Here is a 17,667-nt window from a genome sequence, read left to right as displayed (position 1 = left end):
TTGATTAATTAAAAATTTGATTCTCACCCCTAACTGGTACCTAACTGAGACAACCAAATCAAACTGAAATGAGAATAGTTGAAAACCCGCCCATAGTTGATCCGATTATGATCCAAGTTAAACGGACTAGAACCACCATGCTAGAACGAGCCCATGCCAAGGCTAGTCCTGGCAAATAATAGATGGTATCTTAAGAATGACTAAAGAAATTTCACAGTAAGAGAGATTCAAATTCATATGGAGATTGGACAATAGAGAAATTTCACAGTAAGAGATTCAAATTCGTAAGGAGATTGGAGAATAGCTAAAATTTGGCAGTTTTCAGATTTTGTCATTTTTCAGGATCCGTGATAAAAGAATTTTAAGCTGGTTAGCAATGCAGCAGATGTAGGCATTTACTAAACACATTTATGATGGACCTTGATAATCGAGTCCTAACAAAATGAATTTGCATTTTTACGCGAGTAATCAGGCAAATAGGTTTCATTTCCAAGGAAAGTCAAAATGTAGGGGGGAAAAAAAAGCGGCTTCTATAAACTAAAGGTATATGCAACAGTACAGCCATTTTCATATTTTATGTATGATAATTACATATACCCAGAATGTCAATAAACCCTATGAAAGGTGCTAAAAAATACCTAAACCAAGTAAAGGAGATCTAAGGCATGGCCAAGGCTGAAGCTACACATCTTCTGACGGCCAATGCAGTCTCCAGCCTAACTTCTAACAAAAATAACAGATCTTTTTCTGACAGAATTAATGGAAAGAAGATGAGGAAGAGCCAACCAACTACTCACACTTAATCGACCTGTATATGTGGCGAACAAAGAGCAGGGAGGCACGGAAACCCACAGTTCCAAGCATGAGAAAGAAGCCATAGCATATGCAAGCCATGTAACCAAAGAAGAAAGAGGTTTGCATGAAGCCAGACATATCCGAGCGTGCATAATAGTAATACAGGCAGTAAGCATAGATAAATAGGCCAGTTGATCCACCACACAGAAAAGACCTGTGAAATCAAAACCAAGTTCCTCAAAAAGTGGTACTTCAAGACAACAAATGAGAACATTCCAAGTTTTATCCCAGTTTTTTACATGAATCTCTCTTCAGAAAAAAAAAATTATATTAGAAAAGATATATCAATCTTCAGCCATGATTGCCTGACAAATTGATGATGCTAAAATAATAGTTCAGGATTGAATCATAACAACAACCAATGAATATGAAGATGTGTAAATTTCTTTAGCAAGAGGCAGGCCAGATGTAGAACTAGTAGACAATAAATCACAAAAGATTGTCGAAACGTTGAATAATATTTAATAGTGAAGCAAACAAAGGAGACAAAATTTGAACTCAAAAACTTAAGTACCTCCACCACCATTCATGATCTTCAGCAGCAAGTTGGAAGTATGTCAAGGCCACAGTTATGAAAGCCGTGACAATCAGAAGAATAATGAAGACAATAAACAAAATGCTATAGATGGTGTAAATCCTGTGACCCCAAACACTGGCAAATATGTAGTAAAGCTCAATGTAGATGGCACTAAAAGGCAGAAAACCTGCCATTGCCATCTGAGGAAAAGCACTCCTGTACCATGGCAATATTGGAATCTCCCGAGGATATTTTGTGGTGCGACAAGGGGCTTGAAACTCAGCCTTGCTATTTTTGCCAGCAATACCACCCAACACAAGTAATGGAGATGTTACCAATGTCCATATAAGGACTATTACCACAATAGTTCCAAAAGGTAATGCAGCAGTTGCACTGTAAATTATGGCAACAGTGTTCAGGAAGCAAAATGTGAGGAACAGAGGTCCACAGAAAAGGCATCCTGTCAGCAAAAGGTTCCTGACCTGTCAACACAGAAAAAGAAACTTAGTTGAGCTTGAAAATTCTAGCTCTCAAACTCAACTCAACTCAACTAAGCCTTTATCCCAAAAATTTGGGGTCGGCTATATGGATTCGATTTCCCAAAAATTCTAGCTCTCAAAAGAATTAAATTAAAATAACCCTGTTGCAAACAAAAGCCATAAAAGCATACCCAGTTCTTTCCCTCCAGCTGACAATAGAAAGAGGTTGCAGTATATCCAGCAATTCCAGAAGTAAGTGCATATATAACCACCAGTGCAGTAAATAGAGCTCCTCGATTGTATGGATAAAATACGCCAACCAAGGCAAGCATAAAAATAAATACAGTGCTGGATGCACATAAGAAATTAGATGATAGACATTAAACAACATAGCCAAGAACAAAAAACATAATAAATTGAGCAACACGCTTTAGAATATAATTTGTGCACGGGTTCCTTACAGTGTAAACAACTGGGTGCCAGAACCAAGAGCAGCAGCAAACAAAGATTTGTACTTTGGGTACCTAAATACATCACCATGAATGTACTTCCATCCCGTCTCTTCCTGGTCATCAGCAGCTTCCTCATCTTGTGCATACCTTAAAGAAATACACAATGTATAAGAACTAGATTCATAAATATAAACACGAACTATATCAACAATTCTTCACATAAAGCTTACTTCATGAAATCATTCTTCAAGACCCGCATGAGAATTGTAGCAAGAAAACCAGTCAAAAGGAGAACTGTCACACAAGAGTTTATAATTGAGAACCAATGGATTTCCAAGTGATGTGGCAGCGAAGAAGACAGGGAGTACTTCTCCATTCTCTTCTCAAAGGGAGTATCTGTTTCCTTCCACTTCACAGTATAAAGAAACTCTGCATCAACTTCCTTGTCCTCAGTCAGATCCAACAGTGAATGAGGATCCATCCGGGTACTTACTTCAATCACACGGTCCTTATTATAAAGAACATCAAATTGGATATGCTTGTAAAGGAAGTATTTGTATTCACTTGGGTCAGCTTTGCCTTCCTTGTCAACCTTTCCTATGAATCCCCAAATTGGCAAATCATCATAGTACATCTGGAAGTAATAGTCTTTCTCAACTGCAGATCGGAACTGAGCAACTTCTTCCTTTGTAAGCTTCTTCTGACAAACAACCGCTGTGTCCTTCTCATCTCTAAAGTTGAGTTTGTAGGGAGCACTGACTAAACGATCCCCATTCAACACCTCACCAAGAGCTTCTGTTTTCTCTTTCAGGTGTTCTGCCATTAAAATTCACTCAAACATCAAAAAGACAAATGGGCGAAATTATCTCGTCCCAATAAAATTTCATCTTGAAGGTTCAAAATTTCTTGCCATGCTATCCTTTTAGCAGACTTGGTGTCCAACAAAGCTGAATAGCGAAAAATAGTCTACACAGCTGACCCCAACTAATTTGGGATTAAGCCTTAGTTGTTGTAGTTGTTCCTATCCTTTTTAGCTTCAAAATCAATTATAAAACATGCAAACAAATAAAAAGCCCGTTGCGTTTAAATTAAATGTAGTCTAACAAAATAATAGATATTAAAACCTCCTAATCGTCTTGGTTTTTTTTAACAGGTATGAAAAGATTATGTCCACTCTAAACAAGCAGCTTACTCAACAAGTTTCAAATGTTGCAAATGGAAAGATCTCCTAGAAGATAAACAAAATTTACCATGAAAACATAAATAACAAAAAAATAATAATGCATAAAAACATATTCCGCTATAAATGGAAGATGAAGCACAAGCAGAGACAACAACCTGGAACACAGAAGGGCAGATCGAAATAGCGATACGTTTCACTGGAATTTAAGACAATAAACAATACAAAAATTATCAGCAACCCAAAAGTGAGAGCAAGATAAATAAGCAGAATAAGCACAATCTAGCCCTACACTTAATTACATATCCCAAGTAAAATAATTAAAAAAAAAAAAGCAAATAAAAACGCCATATTCTGCATGGATCTCCAGAAACTAAATTGATAATGACACGTTTAGTGTCGGCATTCTATATATTTTCCAAAATTCAAAACCCCTTTCCACGTTGGGTCTCATTCCCTAATTTCTACTTTTCATGGACAAATACTGAATGTGCATACAGAAAGGACCTTAATGAAAAATGAAAAGGCAAGATCGAAAAGACAGATCCAGGAAATGAAATTGATGGAATTACCTGGGGTTGTGAAAGGGGCCGACCTTATTGGCGTACAGGGGAACAGAATCGCCGTCCTTGAAGCGGTGATCGGAGGCGTCCGATCTTACGTGAATTACAGAAGAGGCGATTAGAAGCGCGAGAAGGAGAATTGTAGAAGGAATTTTCATGCTTGTTTCGTAGACTTCTCTCGTTTTCTCTTCTCAGGAAGTGAAACGGATGAGGGGCCAACGAGAGGATTTAGATACTATAGGTTTTTCTTTCTTTCGTTCTTTTTATTTCCCAGTAAATTTATTTATTTATTTTATTCTGTAGAAGGTAAAAATAATAATAAATAAATTTTAATAAAAATAAATAAACAACAAAATTAATTAATTAATCACTAATGAAAAAATTAGAAGGTAAAGCACTCCGTCAACGGCTAAAAAAGGTGGAGCCAAATGAAAGATAAGAAAATAGTTTTTAAAAGATGATCAATTCCTCCCAAGTGCTGCAGAGTCCGATTTGGGAATAATAGCTGAGCCATATCTAAAATTTGGATTTCTTTTTTAAATAAACCACATTATTTATGAAAAAAATTGAAATTAAAATGTTTTGGCAACTTGATTTCTTTGTTCAAACTTAGATATAATAAATTAAATTTTCAAAAAATTATCAGAATTATTATTATTAAATAGATCTTAATAGGTGCATAAATAAAAATGATTTTGTCTAATGATGGAATTGACAGATAATAACAATGGTGCTTAATTGCTTATGAAAAAAATACACATATCGAAACCATGCTATTCTTCAATTATTTATGTAGAAATTTGGCCAAATGATTCTGGTTTTCTACATCAGCAAGAAGTCACCTGAGAAATAGATTTTATTAAGGTATATGGAAGTACAAGAATTTTCACTCTTCATATATGTCGCATAATTTCCAAAACCAAAATGCTAATAAACCCCTAACGAGGTTCTTAAGGCCATCAGCGTAGACTTCCTTAGGAAAACCATGGCCGAGGTCGATGCTTGCTTGGTTCACTTCTGACAACCAATTTAGTCCCCTGCCTACCTTCTAAAAAAAATCATACATCCTTCTATGATAGAGTACATGATGACGAATGAGGAAGAACCAGCCTACTACTCGCACTTAATGGACCTGTATATGTGACGAACGAAGAACAGAGAGGCACGGAAACCCACTGTCCCAAGCATGAGAAAGAAGCCATAGCATATGCAGGCCATGTAGCCAAAGAAGAAAGAGGTTTGCATGAAGCCAGACATATCAGACCGCGCATAGTAATAATACAAGCAGTAGGCATAGATAAACAGCCCAGTTGATCCACCACAGAGAAATGATCTGTGACACTCAAAACCAAGTTCAGTGCATAAAAACAAGCAGTTTAACTCACTATCATATCAAATTATCAATTCACAGTTGAGCAAAAACAAGCAGAAGGTTGATATACTGACAGAAAAAAGTAATAAACAAGGACATGATCGTCTGAATAGTGAAGTAATATATTGCAAGTAGGTCATTTTGCAAGGGACTCAATCATTCATAAAAATATTTTCTGCCCGGCCACATGAACTTTACAGAATGCAATACCATTCAGTTAGGTGTCAATGAGTTAGGAGAAGGCTGTCCTCATGTAATATAATCACTCCCCTGACCCTCATTTTTGGTTATTATATACAACTCATTTTGGACTAACTTTTTACTTCTCTTGAATCTCCTGCCAGACTTTCTTAAGCAATCCTTAAGGTTCCATCACACCTTTCCTTTACACCACCATTTTTGTGACCTAGAACATTTCCTTACAAACAAGAATCCTAAATTAATGCATGCATCATTCTGCAATTCTCCACACCTACCTGCATTGTTCAGATTATGTCACATTTGGATAATGGCATTTGTGCCTGCTGTTTTAGTTTAAATTTCTTGAATAAAGTTCCCAATACATGAATGTTGATGAAAAATAATATGAGGATGAATTTTTAAATAACTATTAAAGGAGTGTGATCTCAAATACAAACTTTAAGATCCATTTGAAGAATTCTTTTCTCTCATCATTTACAAGTTCAAATCTTAATCTATGTACATTTAAAAAAAAAAAAAAAACCTGGTTCAAATTCTTAAATTTCAAATTCCATATCAGAAGCAATCTCAAAATTCTCTTAGCACTGAATATTAAGTCTACAGAACTAGTTTGACAACCATTGTTGTCTCAATAATATTTACCTAGTTGTTACATGAATCTCTCTCCTACTTCAGTAAATTTTGATGCACAATAAAAAGATCCATTAGTTAATAGTCAACCATGACTCGACAAGAAGCTCATGACATTAATAACAAACACCATGCATGAAAGGACGTGTAACTTTATTTAATAAAAAGCAGTAGGCCACACACACAAACACTACTAGACAAAATAATAATATTGCTGAAAGTTTTACCGTATTCAATTGTGATGCACAAACACAACAATATATGCATAAAAATAGAACAGGAAAACTCATACCTCCACCACCATTCATGATCTTCAGCAGCGAGTTGGAAGTATGTCAGGGCCACAGTTATGAAAGCAGTGACAATCAGAAGAATGATGAAGACAATAAACAGGATGCTATAGATGGTATAAATCCTGTGACCCCAAACACTGGCAAATATGTAGTAAAGCTCAATGTAGATAGCACTAAAAGGCAGAAAACCCGCCATTGCCATCTGAGGAAGAGCACTCCTGTACCAAGGCAATTGTGGGATCTCTCTAGGATATTTTGTGGTACGGCAAGGGGCTTGAAACTCAGCCTTGCTATTTTTCCCAGCAATACCACCCAAGACAAGCAATGGTGATGTTACTAATGTCCATATAAGGACTATTACCACAATAGTACCAAAAGGCAATGCTGCGGTTGCACTGTAAACAATGGCAACCGTATTAAGGAAGCAGAATGTGAGGAATAGAGGCCCACAGAAAAGGCATCCTGTCAGCAAAAGATTCCTCACCTGTGAACATGGAAAATGTAAAACTTAGTTCACTTTGAAGTCTTGTTTTTGAAAGAAAAGGTAACTCTAATGCAAACAAAATCTATATAAACATACCCAGTTCTTTCCTTCCAGCTGACTATAGAAAGAAGTTGCTGTGTATCCAGCAATCCCAGATGTTAATGCATATATGACTACCAGTGCAGTAAATAGAGCTCCTCGGTTATATGGATAAAATACACCAACCAGTGCAAGAATGAAAATAAATACAGTGCTGCACAAAAAGAATTAAACGATAATGTTAATCATTATAGCCAAAACCTAGCAACACAATAAAATGGGCTTCATGCGTCAGAACATATGCGGTAAATGAGTTCCTTACAGAATGAACAGCTGGGTCCCAGACCCAAGGGCTGCAGCAAATAATGACTTGAACTTTGGATATCTAAATACATCACCGTGGATGTACTTCCATCCAGTCTCTTCCTGATCATCAGCTGCTTCCTCATCTTGTGCATACCTTGAAGAAATACACATAGATAGTATAAGAAGAAGAGATCTATAAACATATAAGTTAATTATTGCCACAATTCACAAATAAATCTTACTTCACAAAATCATTCTTCAAGACCCGCATGAGAATTGTTGCAAGGAAACCAGTCAAAAGGAGAACAGTCACACACGAGTTTATAATGGAGAACCAATGAATCTCCAAGTGATGTGGGAGCGAAGAAGACGACGAGTACTTCTCCATTCTCTTCTCAAAGGGAGTATCTGTTTCCTTCCACTTCACAGTATAAAGGAACTCCGCATCAACTTCCTTGTCCTCCGTCAGATCCAGCAGCAAATGAGGATCCATCCGGACACTTACTTCAATCACACGGTCCTTATTGTACAGAACATCGAATTGGATATGCTTGTAAAGCAAGTATTTGTACTCACTAGGATCAGCCTTGCCTTCTTTGTCAACCTTTCCTATGAAACCCCAGATGGGCAGATCATCATAATACATTTGGAAGTAATAGTCTTTGTCAATTGCAGATCTGAACTGAGCAACTTCCTCCTTATTAAGCGTCTTCTTACAAACAACTGCTGAAGTTCTTTCATCTCTGAAGTTGAGTTTGTAGGGAGCGCTGACTAGGCGATCGCCATTCAACACCTCACCAAGAGCTTCTTTTTTCTCTTTAACATGATCTGCCACAAAAATTTACCCAATAATTAAAAGGAACAAAGGACAGAACTTCAGATTCATCACATAAAATATGGCAAATTTAAAGATCTGTTTTTAACATATTAGCAACCAAATTGGAGCAAATGAAACAAAACAACAAAATAGCAGTTAGAGATAAGAACCTGGCACACAGAAGGGCAGGTCGAAATAGCGATATGTTTCACTGAAAAACAATAAAAAACTAATTAGCAAGTTAGAAATACATAGTGCACTCCTAATTCAAAGTGAATCAATTAAACACACAGCCCAATTCAAAAATAACAAACAGCAATTAAACAAAAACCCCATTCTCAGTTCAGAATTTGAAACCACTTGCAACATTGTCCACACGAAATAAGAAGAATTCTCAGAAAAATTGAAAATGTGAAATCGAAAAGGCCCAGATCTAGAATTTTACCTGGGGTTGTGAAAGGGGCCAACCTTATTGGCATAGAGAGGAACAGGGTCAGCTTCCTTGTAGCGATGATTAGAGGCATCAGAGCTCACATGGGTCGCAGTAGAAGCGATCAAAACCGCGAGAATGAGAAGGGTTGAAGGATCATTCATGGTGATGATGGTGGTTAGTTTGGGTTAACCAACGAGAGAAGCTGTACCGGCGAGGACGACTAGAAGACTGCATATTATATAGTTGACATGTGGTTAGATCTATCATTAAATTCATTATTATTATTTTTTTAAATTTGGGAATTTCTTTTCTTTCACTCTTTCATTAGCCCTATGTTTGAATTTTAATTATGTAGGAAAAAAAAAGAAAAATTAAAGAGAAAAAATAAGAAAAATAATAATAATAAATAATTTTTCTATTATTTAGATATTGAGAAATATAATTTATTTTACTTAATTGTGATGAGCTTATAATTTTATCATTACAATGATTTAAAGCGTATATAATTAATTTTAGTATAAATATTATTTAATTCTCTTAATTTTCTTGGATGCTACTCTAAATGAGAACTAATGAATTAATCATGCTAATATATGTAGTTATTAATAATTTAAATTTAAATGTATATATAGTTTTTAATTTTAATATATAAAAATAATATAATATCTTAAATTTTTATTAATTATTTCATATTTTATTTTATTGCTTTTTATCTTTTAAAATTTTTAATAAAAATTTTATAATAGAAATAATTAAAATATATTTATATATAATATATATATAAATATATGTAATAAGTATGAATATATAAATGTATGTAATTAATATATATTAATATATTATAACTAATGATATAAATATATGTAGTAAGTATAAATATATAAATGTATGTAATTAATATATATTAACTAATCTTTACTAGTATTAAAAAAATAATTATTAAATAATTTATAATAATTTATATTTAATAAAAAATGTCAGTAGAATATATAAAAAATAATAATATGCTGCATTATTCCTATTTTTTCATTTATTTATTATTCAAACAAAGAAAATTACTCTTCTTTCTATTTCCATTAATCCAAACATAGTGTAAAAGCGTACCTAACAAGAATTAATCTTTAGATGTTTGGAAATGGAAGCGATTAGCGGTATTGGCATATTTTGGGTGGGTTTGTTTTGTTATCATTTTGACTTTCTCTTCTTTATTTTTTATTAAAATAATTATATTTGTTTAAAAAGCGTTTTATTTTCTTAAATGTTTTATAAAATTATTTAATGAATAAAAAATTTAGATTTATGAAATTTTAATTCTTAAATTATCTCACTATTATTATTATTATTATTATTATTATTATTATTATTATTATTATTATTATTATACGACATTCATGATTTTTATCATTTTGATTATTTTAAAATTAATTTTTGAAATATATTTAAGAAAAGTATTTTATTTTATATTATTATATATAAAATAGATAAATATATGAATAAATTATTTTGAGAAATTAAAAAAAATTGATTTTGAAATAAAAAAAATTAAAATGCAAGGTTAACCAACACATCTTATTGTCGGTTAACTAACAAAGAAAGGAAAGGAAAGGGGAAAAAAAATTGTTGTGCTCTTTTTAATCCAAGAGGGGAAAATAGTCTGTTATTTTTCAATTTTTATTGAAGAAGTGCTTAAAATTATAATTTAATTGCCTACTTTAAAATCCAGGAACATAGTTTATTTTGAAAGCATCGATACTGATTAAATATTAGACTATGTTTGATATGATATAATTAAAATTAATGTAATCACGATTATATTGTATGTTTAATTATATTATTTCGCAACACAAAAAATTTAATGTAATGAAATGATAATTATGTAATATAATTAATTATAGTTAAAATAATGTAATCATAATTAATAATTTTAATCTTTTTATTTATTGTTAATACTATTATCACTACTACTATTATTACTGCTCTGTCACCATTACTACCTCCATCATCACCACAATCACCATCCCCACCATTACTTAACCACCGTTATTACCACTTAGTTAGTTATTGTAGCATTTACCATTATCACAATTACTATCACTTAGTTATCTTCTAATTACCGCTGTCACCACCATTACCATTACTTAGTTATCACTATTACTCTACTAGTAATCATTGCAACCATTACTACTTATTATTAACGTTATAAATAAATTAAATATTAAAATAAAAATTATCATCATATTACATTACTTACATTTTTATTTTACAACTAAATAAGAGAATATAATAACAATTATATCCCATCACATTACAAGTTTAACTGTATTGCATAATTAATTATATTATATTACATTCTACCAAATATAACTTTAGATCAATAAATTCTTAGCTCAGTGATATCGAAATTATATTTAAGATTATGAGATTTCAAAAATTTTTTAATTGAAATTATATATATATATATATATATATATGTTATCATCATCAACAGATTTCTTGTATATCAACTTCTTATGAAATAAATAACTTCTTATGAAATAAATAAAAAGGGAGAAATCTATAAATTTAAAAAGGTTTAAAAGAACAATTCTTTCATTTTTATTTTAATCTATTTTATTGTTGACATTCATTTCATACACAGTAAGTTCGCGTTAACATGTCAAACCGGCATTTAAAAAAAACAAATAAATGAATAATGGAGAGGAATATTGTTAGGTAGAATTCAATATTTTTTTTTTATCGGCCAATACAAAATCGGAGGGTCAAACTAAAAAACAGAAAAAGGTAGGCGTTTGCTCACTCCACCATCCAAAATTTTAACATGGGCACAATCAAAACCCAACATTGAATTTATTTGACATATTCTTTTTTTTTTTTCACATTAAAAAAAAATCATTTTCAGAGAAATCAAATATAATTGAATGATGAGTTCATTTTATTGTTCATTTTTGAGTTCGGACACTTGCAATAGTATCATCCTCAATTTCAATTCACTACATAATTGTAGTGCGAAGAAGGGATGTTTAAACAAGAGCTCTGAGCATCAGCACAAAGCAATCCTCGTTCATCAGCTCGCTGAATGAGGCATATGAGATGGCGGCAAAGATCAATAGAGATTTGGCCATGGACTTGAATCAATAAATCTCAACTTCACTTGTCTTCTTCACAAATAGCTGAAGAGGCCATATAGCCATTATTAATGCAGACACAACCCTTTAAGCAATATCCCTTAGCCTGACAGAATGGACATAAGAATAAAGACAAAAGAATTAAAGTTATAACTTCAGTTTTTAACCTCTTTTGATATCATTCTCAAAGCACATACTCGAAGAGAGAAGCAGCTTGTACAAACTGAAAGTATGCGCAACAGAACAAGCATTTTTCATTTTGCATATGTCTGATAATTACATATACCCAAAATGTTGATTAAACCACATGGTCCTTGGAAAGTTCCTACAACCTAAACCAACGCATAACAGAGATTTGAGAAGATCCCATTTAAGGAATGCACAACCCAGGTCAAGGCCTATTTGAACTTTCGATACCCGACACAGTCTCCAACCTAACTTTGAACAAAATCATAGATGTCTGTTACAGAGTTCATGGAAACAAAAAGGGATAAAACACCCACTCTACTCACACTTAATCGATCTGTATATATGACGTACAAAGAACAAGGAGGCACGGAATCCCACTGTCCCAAGCATAAGAAAGAAGCCGTAGCATATGCAGGCCATGTACCCAAAGAAGAAAGAGGTTTGCATGAAGCCAGACATATCAGATCGTGCATAATAGTAGTACAAGCAATAAGCATAGATAAATAGCCCAGTCGAACCACCGCAGAGAAAAGACCTGTGACAATCAGCACTAAGTTCAGTCTGAAAAGGTGGGAAAACTGATAGCCATGCAAAGTTAAGCAAATAATAGATATTTGGACATTATAAACTGATAATCAAGCATATGATTGTCTGAATATTGAACTTTGCTTTTGCCAGAAAGTGACAGCGTAATCTAATGATATTAATCTAGTAGCATGCAAATGGTTTAAGTAACATGAGGCCAAGAGAAGACCTAATTAACAAGCCATCGCACCAAATGTGGATGAAAAGTTATTTTAAGATGAATTTGAGACACCTATTAAAAAAGTGAAATTTCCAGTAGACCCTTAGAATTGGTAGAAGCATTTCTTTTCCTTCATTTTGGAGTTCAAACCTTTATTTTACATAATTTGAAGTTGAACTAAAACTTAATTTCAAATTCTCTATCCAGACACAATCTCATAGTTTTTCTATTGCTAAATTTAAAGTCAACAGAACTAACTGGTTTGACAACCAGCCAAATGTTACCTATCCATATTGTTATCCAATTTGTAAACATGAATCTTTCTAATCAGAAAATTTTGATTTGTATCAAAATTCAACAATGTTTAAGCAACCAGCTGATGAAGTTTTAACATCTCTAACTAATACTTCAGAACTGAACCACAATGAGTACCAATATATGACAAGATGCCAACTGTTCTTTAGTAAGTTCGTTAGTAAACAGCAGCAAGCCAGATATAATCGCACCAGTAAATAATAATAATAATAATAATAATAATAATAATAATAATAATAATAATAATAATAAAGATTGCCAAACATTTAACATATTTAGTTATGATGACTCCAACAGCAAAGGATGAAAATAGAACGGGAAAATTTATGTACCTCCACCACCATTCATGATCTTCAGCAGCAAGTTGAAAGTATGTCAAAGCCACAGTTATGAAAGCAGTGACAATCAGAAGAATAATGAAGACAATAAACAGTATGCTGTAAATGGTATAAATCCTGTGTCCCCAAACACTGGCAAAAATGTAGTATAGCTCAATGTAAATAGCACTAAAAGGCAGAAAACCTGCCATTGCCATTTGAGGAAGAGCACTCCTGTACCAAGGCAACTGTGGGATCTCTCGAGGATATTTTGTGGTGCGGCAGGGGGCTTGAAATTCAGCCTTGCTATTTTTCCCAGCAATACCACCCAACACAAGTAATGGTGATGTTACTAGTGTCCATATAAGGACTATTACCACAATAGTACCGAAAGGCAATGCTGCAGTTGCACTATAAACAATGGCAACAGTGTTAAGGAAACAGAATGTGAGGAATAGAGGCCCACAGAAAAGGCATCCTGTCAACAAAAGATTCCTCACCTGTCAACAGGGAAAATGGACAAGTTAGTTCACTTGTTCACTTTGAAGAGTCTTGTTCTTGAAAGACACCAGACCATTGAAAGGTAACTCTAATGCAAACAAAATGCATGTAAGCATAGTAACCTACCCAGTTCTTTCCTTCCAGCTGACAATAGAAAGAGGTTGCTGTATAACCAGCAATTCCAGACGTAAGTGCATATATGACCACCAGTGCTGTAAATAGAGCTCCTCGATTGTATGGATAAAATACGCCAACCAGGGCAAGAATAAAAATAAATACAGTGCTGGAAGCACATAAAAAAGAGTTAAAAACTAAACACTAATCTTTATTGCCAAAAGCTAGCAACATGAAGTGAGAATCATGCTTCAAAATAGATGTGGTAAATGAATTCCTTACAGAGTGAACAGCTGGGAACCAGACCCAAGGGCTGCAGCAAACAAAGATTTGTACTTTGGGTATCTAAATACATCACCATGAATGTATTTCCATCCAGTCTCTTCCTGATCATCAGCTGCTTCCTCATCTTGTGCATACCTTGAATAAATAAATACATAATATCAGAAGTTGATGTCCATAGAAATATAAGTACTTACTGGCAAAATTTAATGAATCTTACTTCACAAAATCATTCTTCAAGACCCGCATGAGAATGGTAGCAAGAAAACCAGTCAGAAGGAGAACTGTCACACATGAGTTTATAATGGAGAACCAATGGATTTCCAAGTGATGAGGCAGTGAAGAAGACAGTGAGTACTTTTCCATTCTCTTCTCAAAGGGAGTATCTGTTTCCTTCCACTTCACAGTATAAAGGAACTCCGTTTCAACTTGCTTGTCCTCCGTCAGATCCAACAGTGAATGAGGATCCATCCGCACACTCACTTCAATCACACGGTCCTTATTGTAAAGAACATCGAACTGGATATGCTTGTAAAGGAAGTATCTGTACTCGCTTGGGTCAGTCTTGCCTTCCTTGTCAACTTTTCCTATGAAGCCCCAGATGGGCAGATCATCATAGTACATTTGGAAGTAATAGTCTTTGTCAATTGCAGATCTGAACCTTGCAACTTCCTCCTTTGTAAGTGTCTTCTTACAAACAACTGAGGAGGTTTTCTCATCTCTGAAGTTTAGTTTGTACGGAGCACTGACTAGACGGTCTCCATTCAACACCTCACCAAGAGCTTCTTTCTTCTCTTTAAGATGATCTGCCATTGAAATTAACTAAATCAATGAACCAAAAAGATGACACATCTTTTTACCATTCAACACCCCAAGGCTTCTAAAGTAATTTTGAGTCATCCAGTGTGAAATGCAGCAAACATAAATATCCACTTTTAACTAGCAAACAAGTTTAGCAAAAGAAATAACATCCAACAAAATGTATTATATAATCAGGTAGAGATAAGAACCTGGAACGCAGAAGGGCAGATCGAAATAGCGATACGTTTCACTGCAAAATCAGCCAATTCACAATACAAAATCAATAACAACTCAGAATGAAAATTGAAATTAAACAAACACTGCCAATCAAACTAGAATCACAAAGGTACACATTTGACACCATTCTCCTACTCAATTTCCAAAATTTAAAACTCAAATCTACATTGCGCGTCTCATTCTCTAATTCACAATTTCCCAACACAATATTCAACGTCCATCCAAACAAAGCAATAAGAATTCGATTGCGGAGTCAATAACCCAAGATCCAGAAAATTAAAGACACAGATCAAGGAAGGGAAGGAGGGAAGTGGGAAAATGATAGAATTACCTGGGGTTGTGAAAAGGGCCAACCTTGTTGGCGTATAGAGGAACAGGGTCACCCTCCTTGTATCGGTGGTCGGAGGCGTCCGATCTGACGTGAGTTACAGAAGGGGCAACTAGAACGGCAAGGAGGAAGAGGAGGAGAGTGTTAAATGGATTGTCCATGGTTGTTGGTTTAGCTTCTCTCCTCTTCGTTCTTATGGAAGTAACAGCACAGAGGATCTAATAAGAGAAGAGCAAGGGCTTTATTTACCATTACTTGAAAATCACTCAAGATCGTTCGGCTTTAGCTTTCACGCTCTACTTATTTCCGATCCCCAGACAAGATCGGTGGAGAATGGAAAATAATTTTTTTAATTAATAATAATAATAATAATAATAATAATAATAATAATAATAATAATAATAATAATAATAATGGATTAAAAAAATTAAATTGAGTCAAAGCAAAAGAAAGAATGACGAGAGATTTTGGGTTTCAATTAAAATTTAAGAAAGTGAAAATGCCATTTTGCGTTGGGATTGAATTTTTCATACCTAGTTAAGTGATAGTTTTTTTTTTTTTAAGAAAAAAGTGTGTAACTAATCTATTATAAAAAAATTTAAAATAATAATTATATTAATCTTATATAAATCTTACAATAAATATTTAATTTAAATATACATTTAATATAAATTTAATTTTATATAATATAAGTTTAATAATTATTAAATTAAATATTTATATTAAAATATATATATATAATTAAAAATATATTTAATAAAAAATTAAAAGGTAAATATTATCTTGTAAGTTTTAATTTTTAAGGAAGTTAATTTATATCAATATTTAATATTTTAAGAAGTTATAAATATTAATAAAATAAAATATTAATTTATTATTTTTTAAATATTTAAATAATATTAACAAAAATTAAAAGTTATAAAATTAATAATTACTTATTAACCTTGTATCATATACTCTCTAAATATTTATAATACGAAAATGAACCTATACATATAAAGTCAAATTTATAATAATTATACATCAAAATAAATATTCAATATAATAACTATTTAATTCACTTTAACGTAAAAACCAACTTATAATAATTGCAAAAAAACTAATAATAATTACATTCATTAACAAAAATTTTGATGGCATTATTCAAGAAAATAATTTAATAATATAATTTTTATAAAATTAATTTTATATTAAAATAAATTTAATAATTTTTAAATTAAATATTTATATCAAAATTGATATTTATTATTTTAATTATATGTATATCTTAATTAATTTTACACTAATTTAACATAAATATTTAATTTAAAAATTATTAAAATTTTATATAAAATTAAATTTATATTAATTATATTTTTTTAATTAAATTAATTAAATATTTCATTAGTTCTTTTTCCTGATTGCATTTAACAGTAATAAAGGAAACATTTAGATTTTACTCAAACGTATTAATTAGGTGAGGGCAATGGAGATGTAGCAAACCCAACGCACTCTCTTTTTCTGTCGCAACAAACGTTTCTCTTACCTGCTAAGAAAGAAACAAACCCGGATAAAAAGCCCTTTCATATATTATTTCTCTCTAATCAATAATAATAATAATATATAAAAAAAAAGTCAATTTAATTTATTCGATTGAAATTTTAATATAAAATTTTTTGAAGATAAAATCCAACCCTACAATGGTTAGATTAAATTAAAAACAACTTATTCAGTTTTATTCATTAATTTTTAATTAAAATTATATATAATATTTATATAAAAAAATGAAAAATATATACATGATTTTAATTAAGACAGTTAATTTGAAGAATTTTAGAGATTATAAATTTATATTTGGAAGAATTTATAATATTTCAAAAGTTTTTATGAATTTTTAGAAAAATGTTTATTCTCCAACTCATATTTGTCATTTTTCTCAAAATCTTTAATATTTAAAAAAAAAATCTTATCTCAAGTAATAAAAAATTAGAAATATTTAAAAATAAGAAAAAATGATTTTAATAAATATAGTTTTACTTCACCTCTTGCTAAACAGAACATTAAGAATGATGTATTAAAATTAAAGTTTGAAACCCTTTAGTTTAGTTAATTG

The 17,667-nt window shown here is 32.1% G+C and overlaps 3 protein-coding genes across 3 annotated transcripts; all 3 read right to left on the bottom strand.

Annotated features, from left to right (window-relative positions):
- Nucleotides 1-507: 507 nt before the first annotated feature.
- On the bottom strand, nucleotides 508-4,325 carry LOC110634147 (transmembrane 9 superfamily member 2). The gene is made up of 7 exons (XM_021783057.2): nucleotides 4,056-4,325; nucleotides 3,642-3,682; nucleotides 2,534-3,119; nucleotides 2,313-2,450; nucleotides 2,043-2,199; nucleotides 1,370-1,854; nucleotides 508-1,009 (listed from the first exon to the last, which is right to left on the bottom strand). The coding sequence occupies exons 1-7, from the start codon at nucleotides 4,202-4,204 to the stop codon at nucleotides 790-792; spliced, it is 1,776 nt and encodes a 591-aa protein (XP_021638749.1). The 5' UTR covers nucleotides 4,205-4,325; the 3' UTR covers nucleotides 508-789.
- A 481-nt stretch (nucleotides 4,326-4,806) lies between these two features.
- On the bottom strand, nucleotides 4,807-8,860 carry LOC110634148 (transmembrane 9 superfamily member 2). Its single transcript, XM_058140686.1, has 7 exons — nucleotides 8,634-8,860; nucleotides 8,359-8,399; nucleotides 7,614-8,199; nucleotides 7,388-7,525; nucleotides 7,123-7,279; nucleotides 6,542-7,026; nucleotides 4,807-5,379 (listed from the first exon to the last, which is right to left on the bottom strand). The coding sequence occupies exons 1-7, from the start codon at nucleotides 8,780-8,782 to the stop codon at nucleotides 5,160-5,162; spliced, it is 1,776 nt and encodes a 591-aa protein (XP_057996669.1). The 5' UTR covers nucleotides 8,783-8,860; the 3' UTR covers nucleotides 4,807-5,159.
- Nucleotides 8,861-11,976: 3,116 nt separating this feature from the next.
- LOC110634146 (transmembrane 9 superfamily member 2) lies at nucleotides 11,977-16,031 on the bottom strand. Its single transcript, XM_021783056.2, has 7 exons — nucleotides 15,579-16,031; nucleotides 15,220-15,260; nucleotides 14,430-15,015; nucleotides 14,210-14,347; nucleotides 13,940-14,096; nucleotides 13,328-13,812; nucleotides 11,977-12,470 (listed from the first exon to the last, which is right to left on the bottom strand). Exons 1-7 carry the CDS (start codon nucleotides 15,734-15,736, stop codon nucleotides 12,251-12,253), a joined length of 1,785 nt encoding a protein of 594 aa, XP_021638748.2. The 5' UTR covers nucleotides 15,737-16,031; the 3' UTR covers nucleotides 11,977-12,250.
- Nucleotides 16,032-17,667: the final 1,636 nt, after the last annotated feature.

The sequence above is a fragment of the Hevea brasiliensis genome, chromosome 18 (genome assembly GCF_030052815.1).
Source record: "Hevea brasiliensis isolate MT/VB/25A 57/8 chromosome 18, ASM3005281v1, whole genome shotgun sequence".
Lineage (NCBI taxonomy): Eukaryota > Viridiplantae > Streptophyta > Magnoliopsida > Malpighiales > Euphorbiaceae > Hevea > Hevea brasiliensis.
Note: the sequence above shows the minus strand (reverse complement) of the source record. Positions and strands in the feature narration are given on the sequence as shown.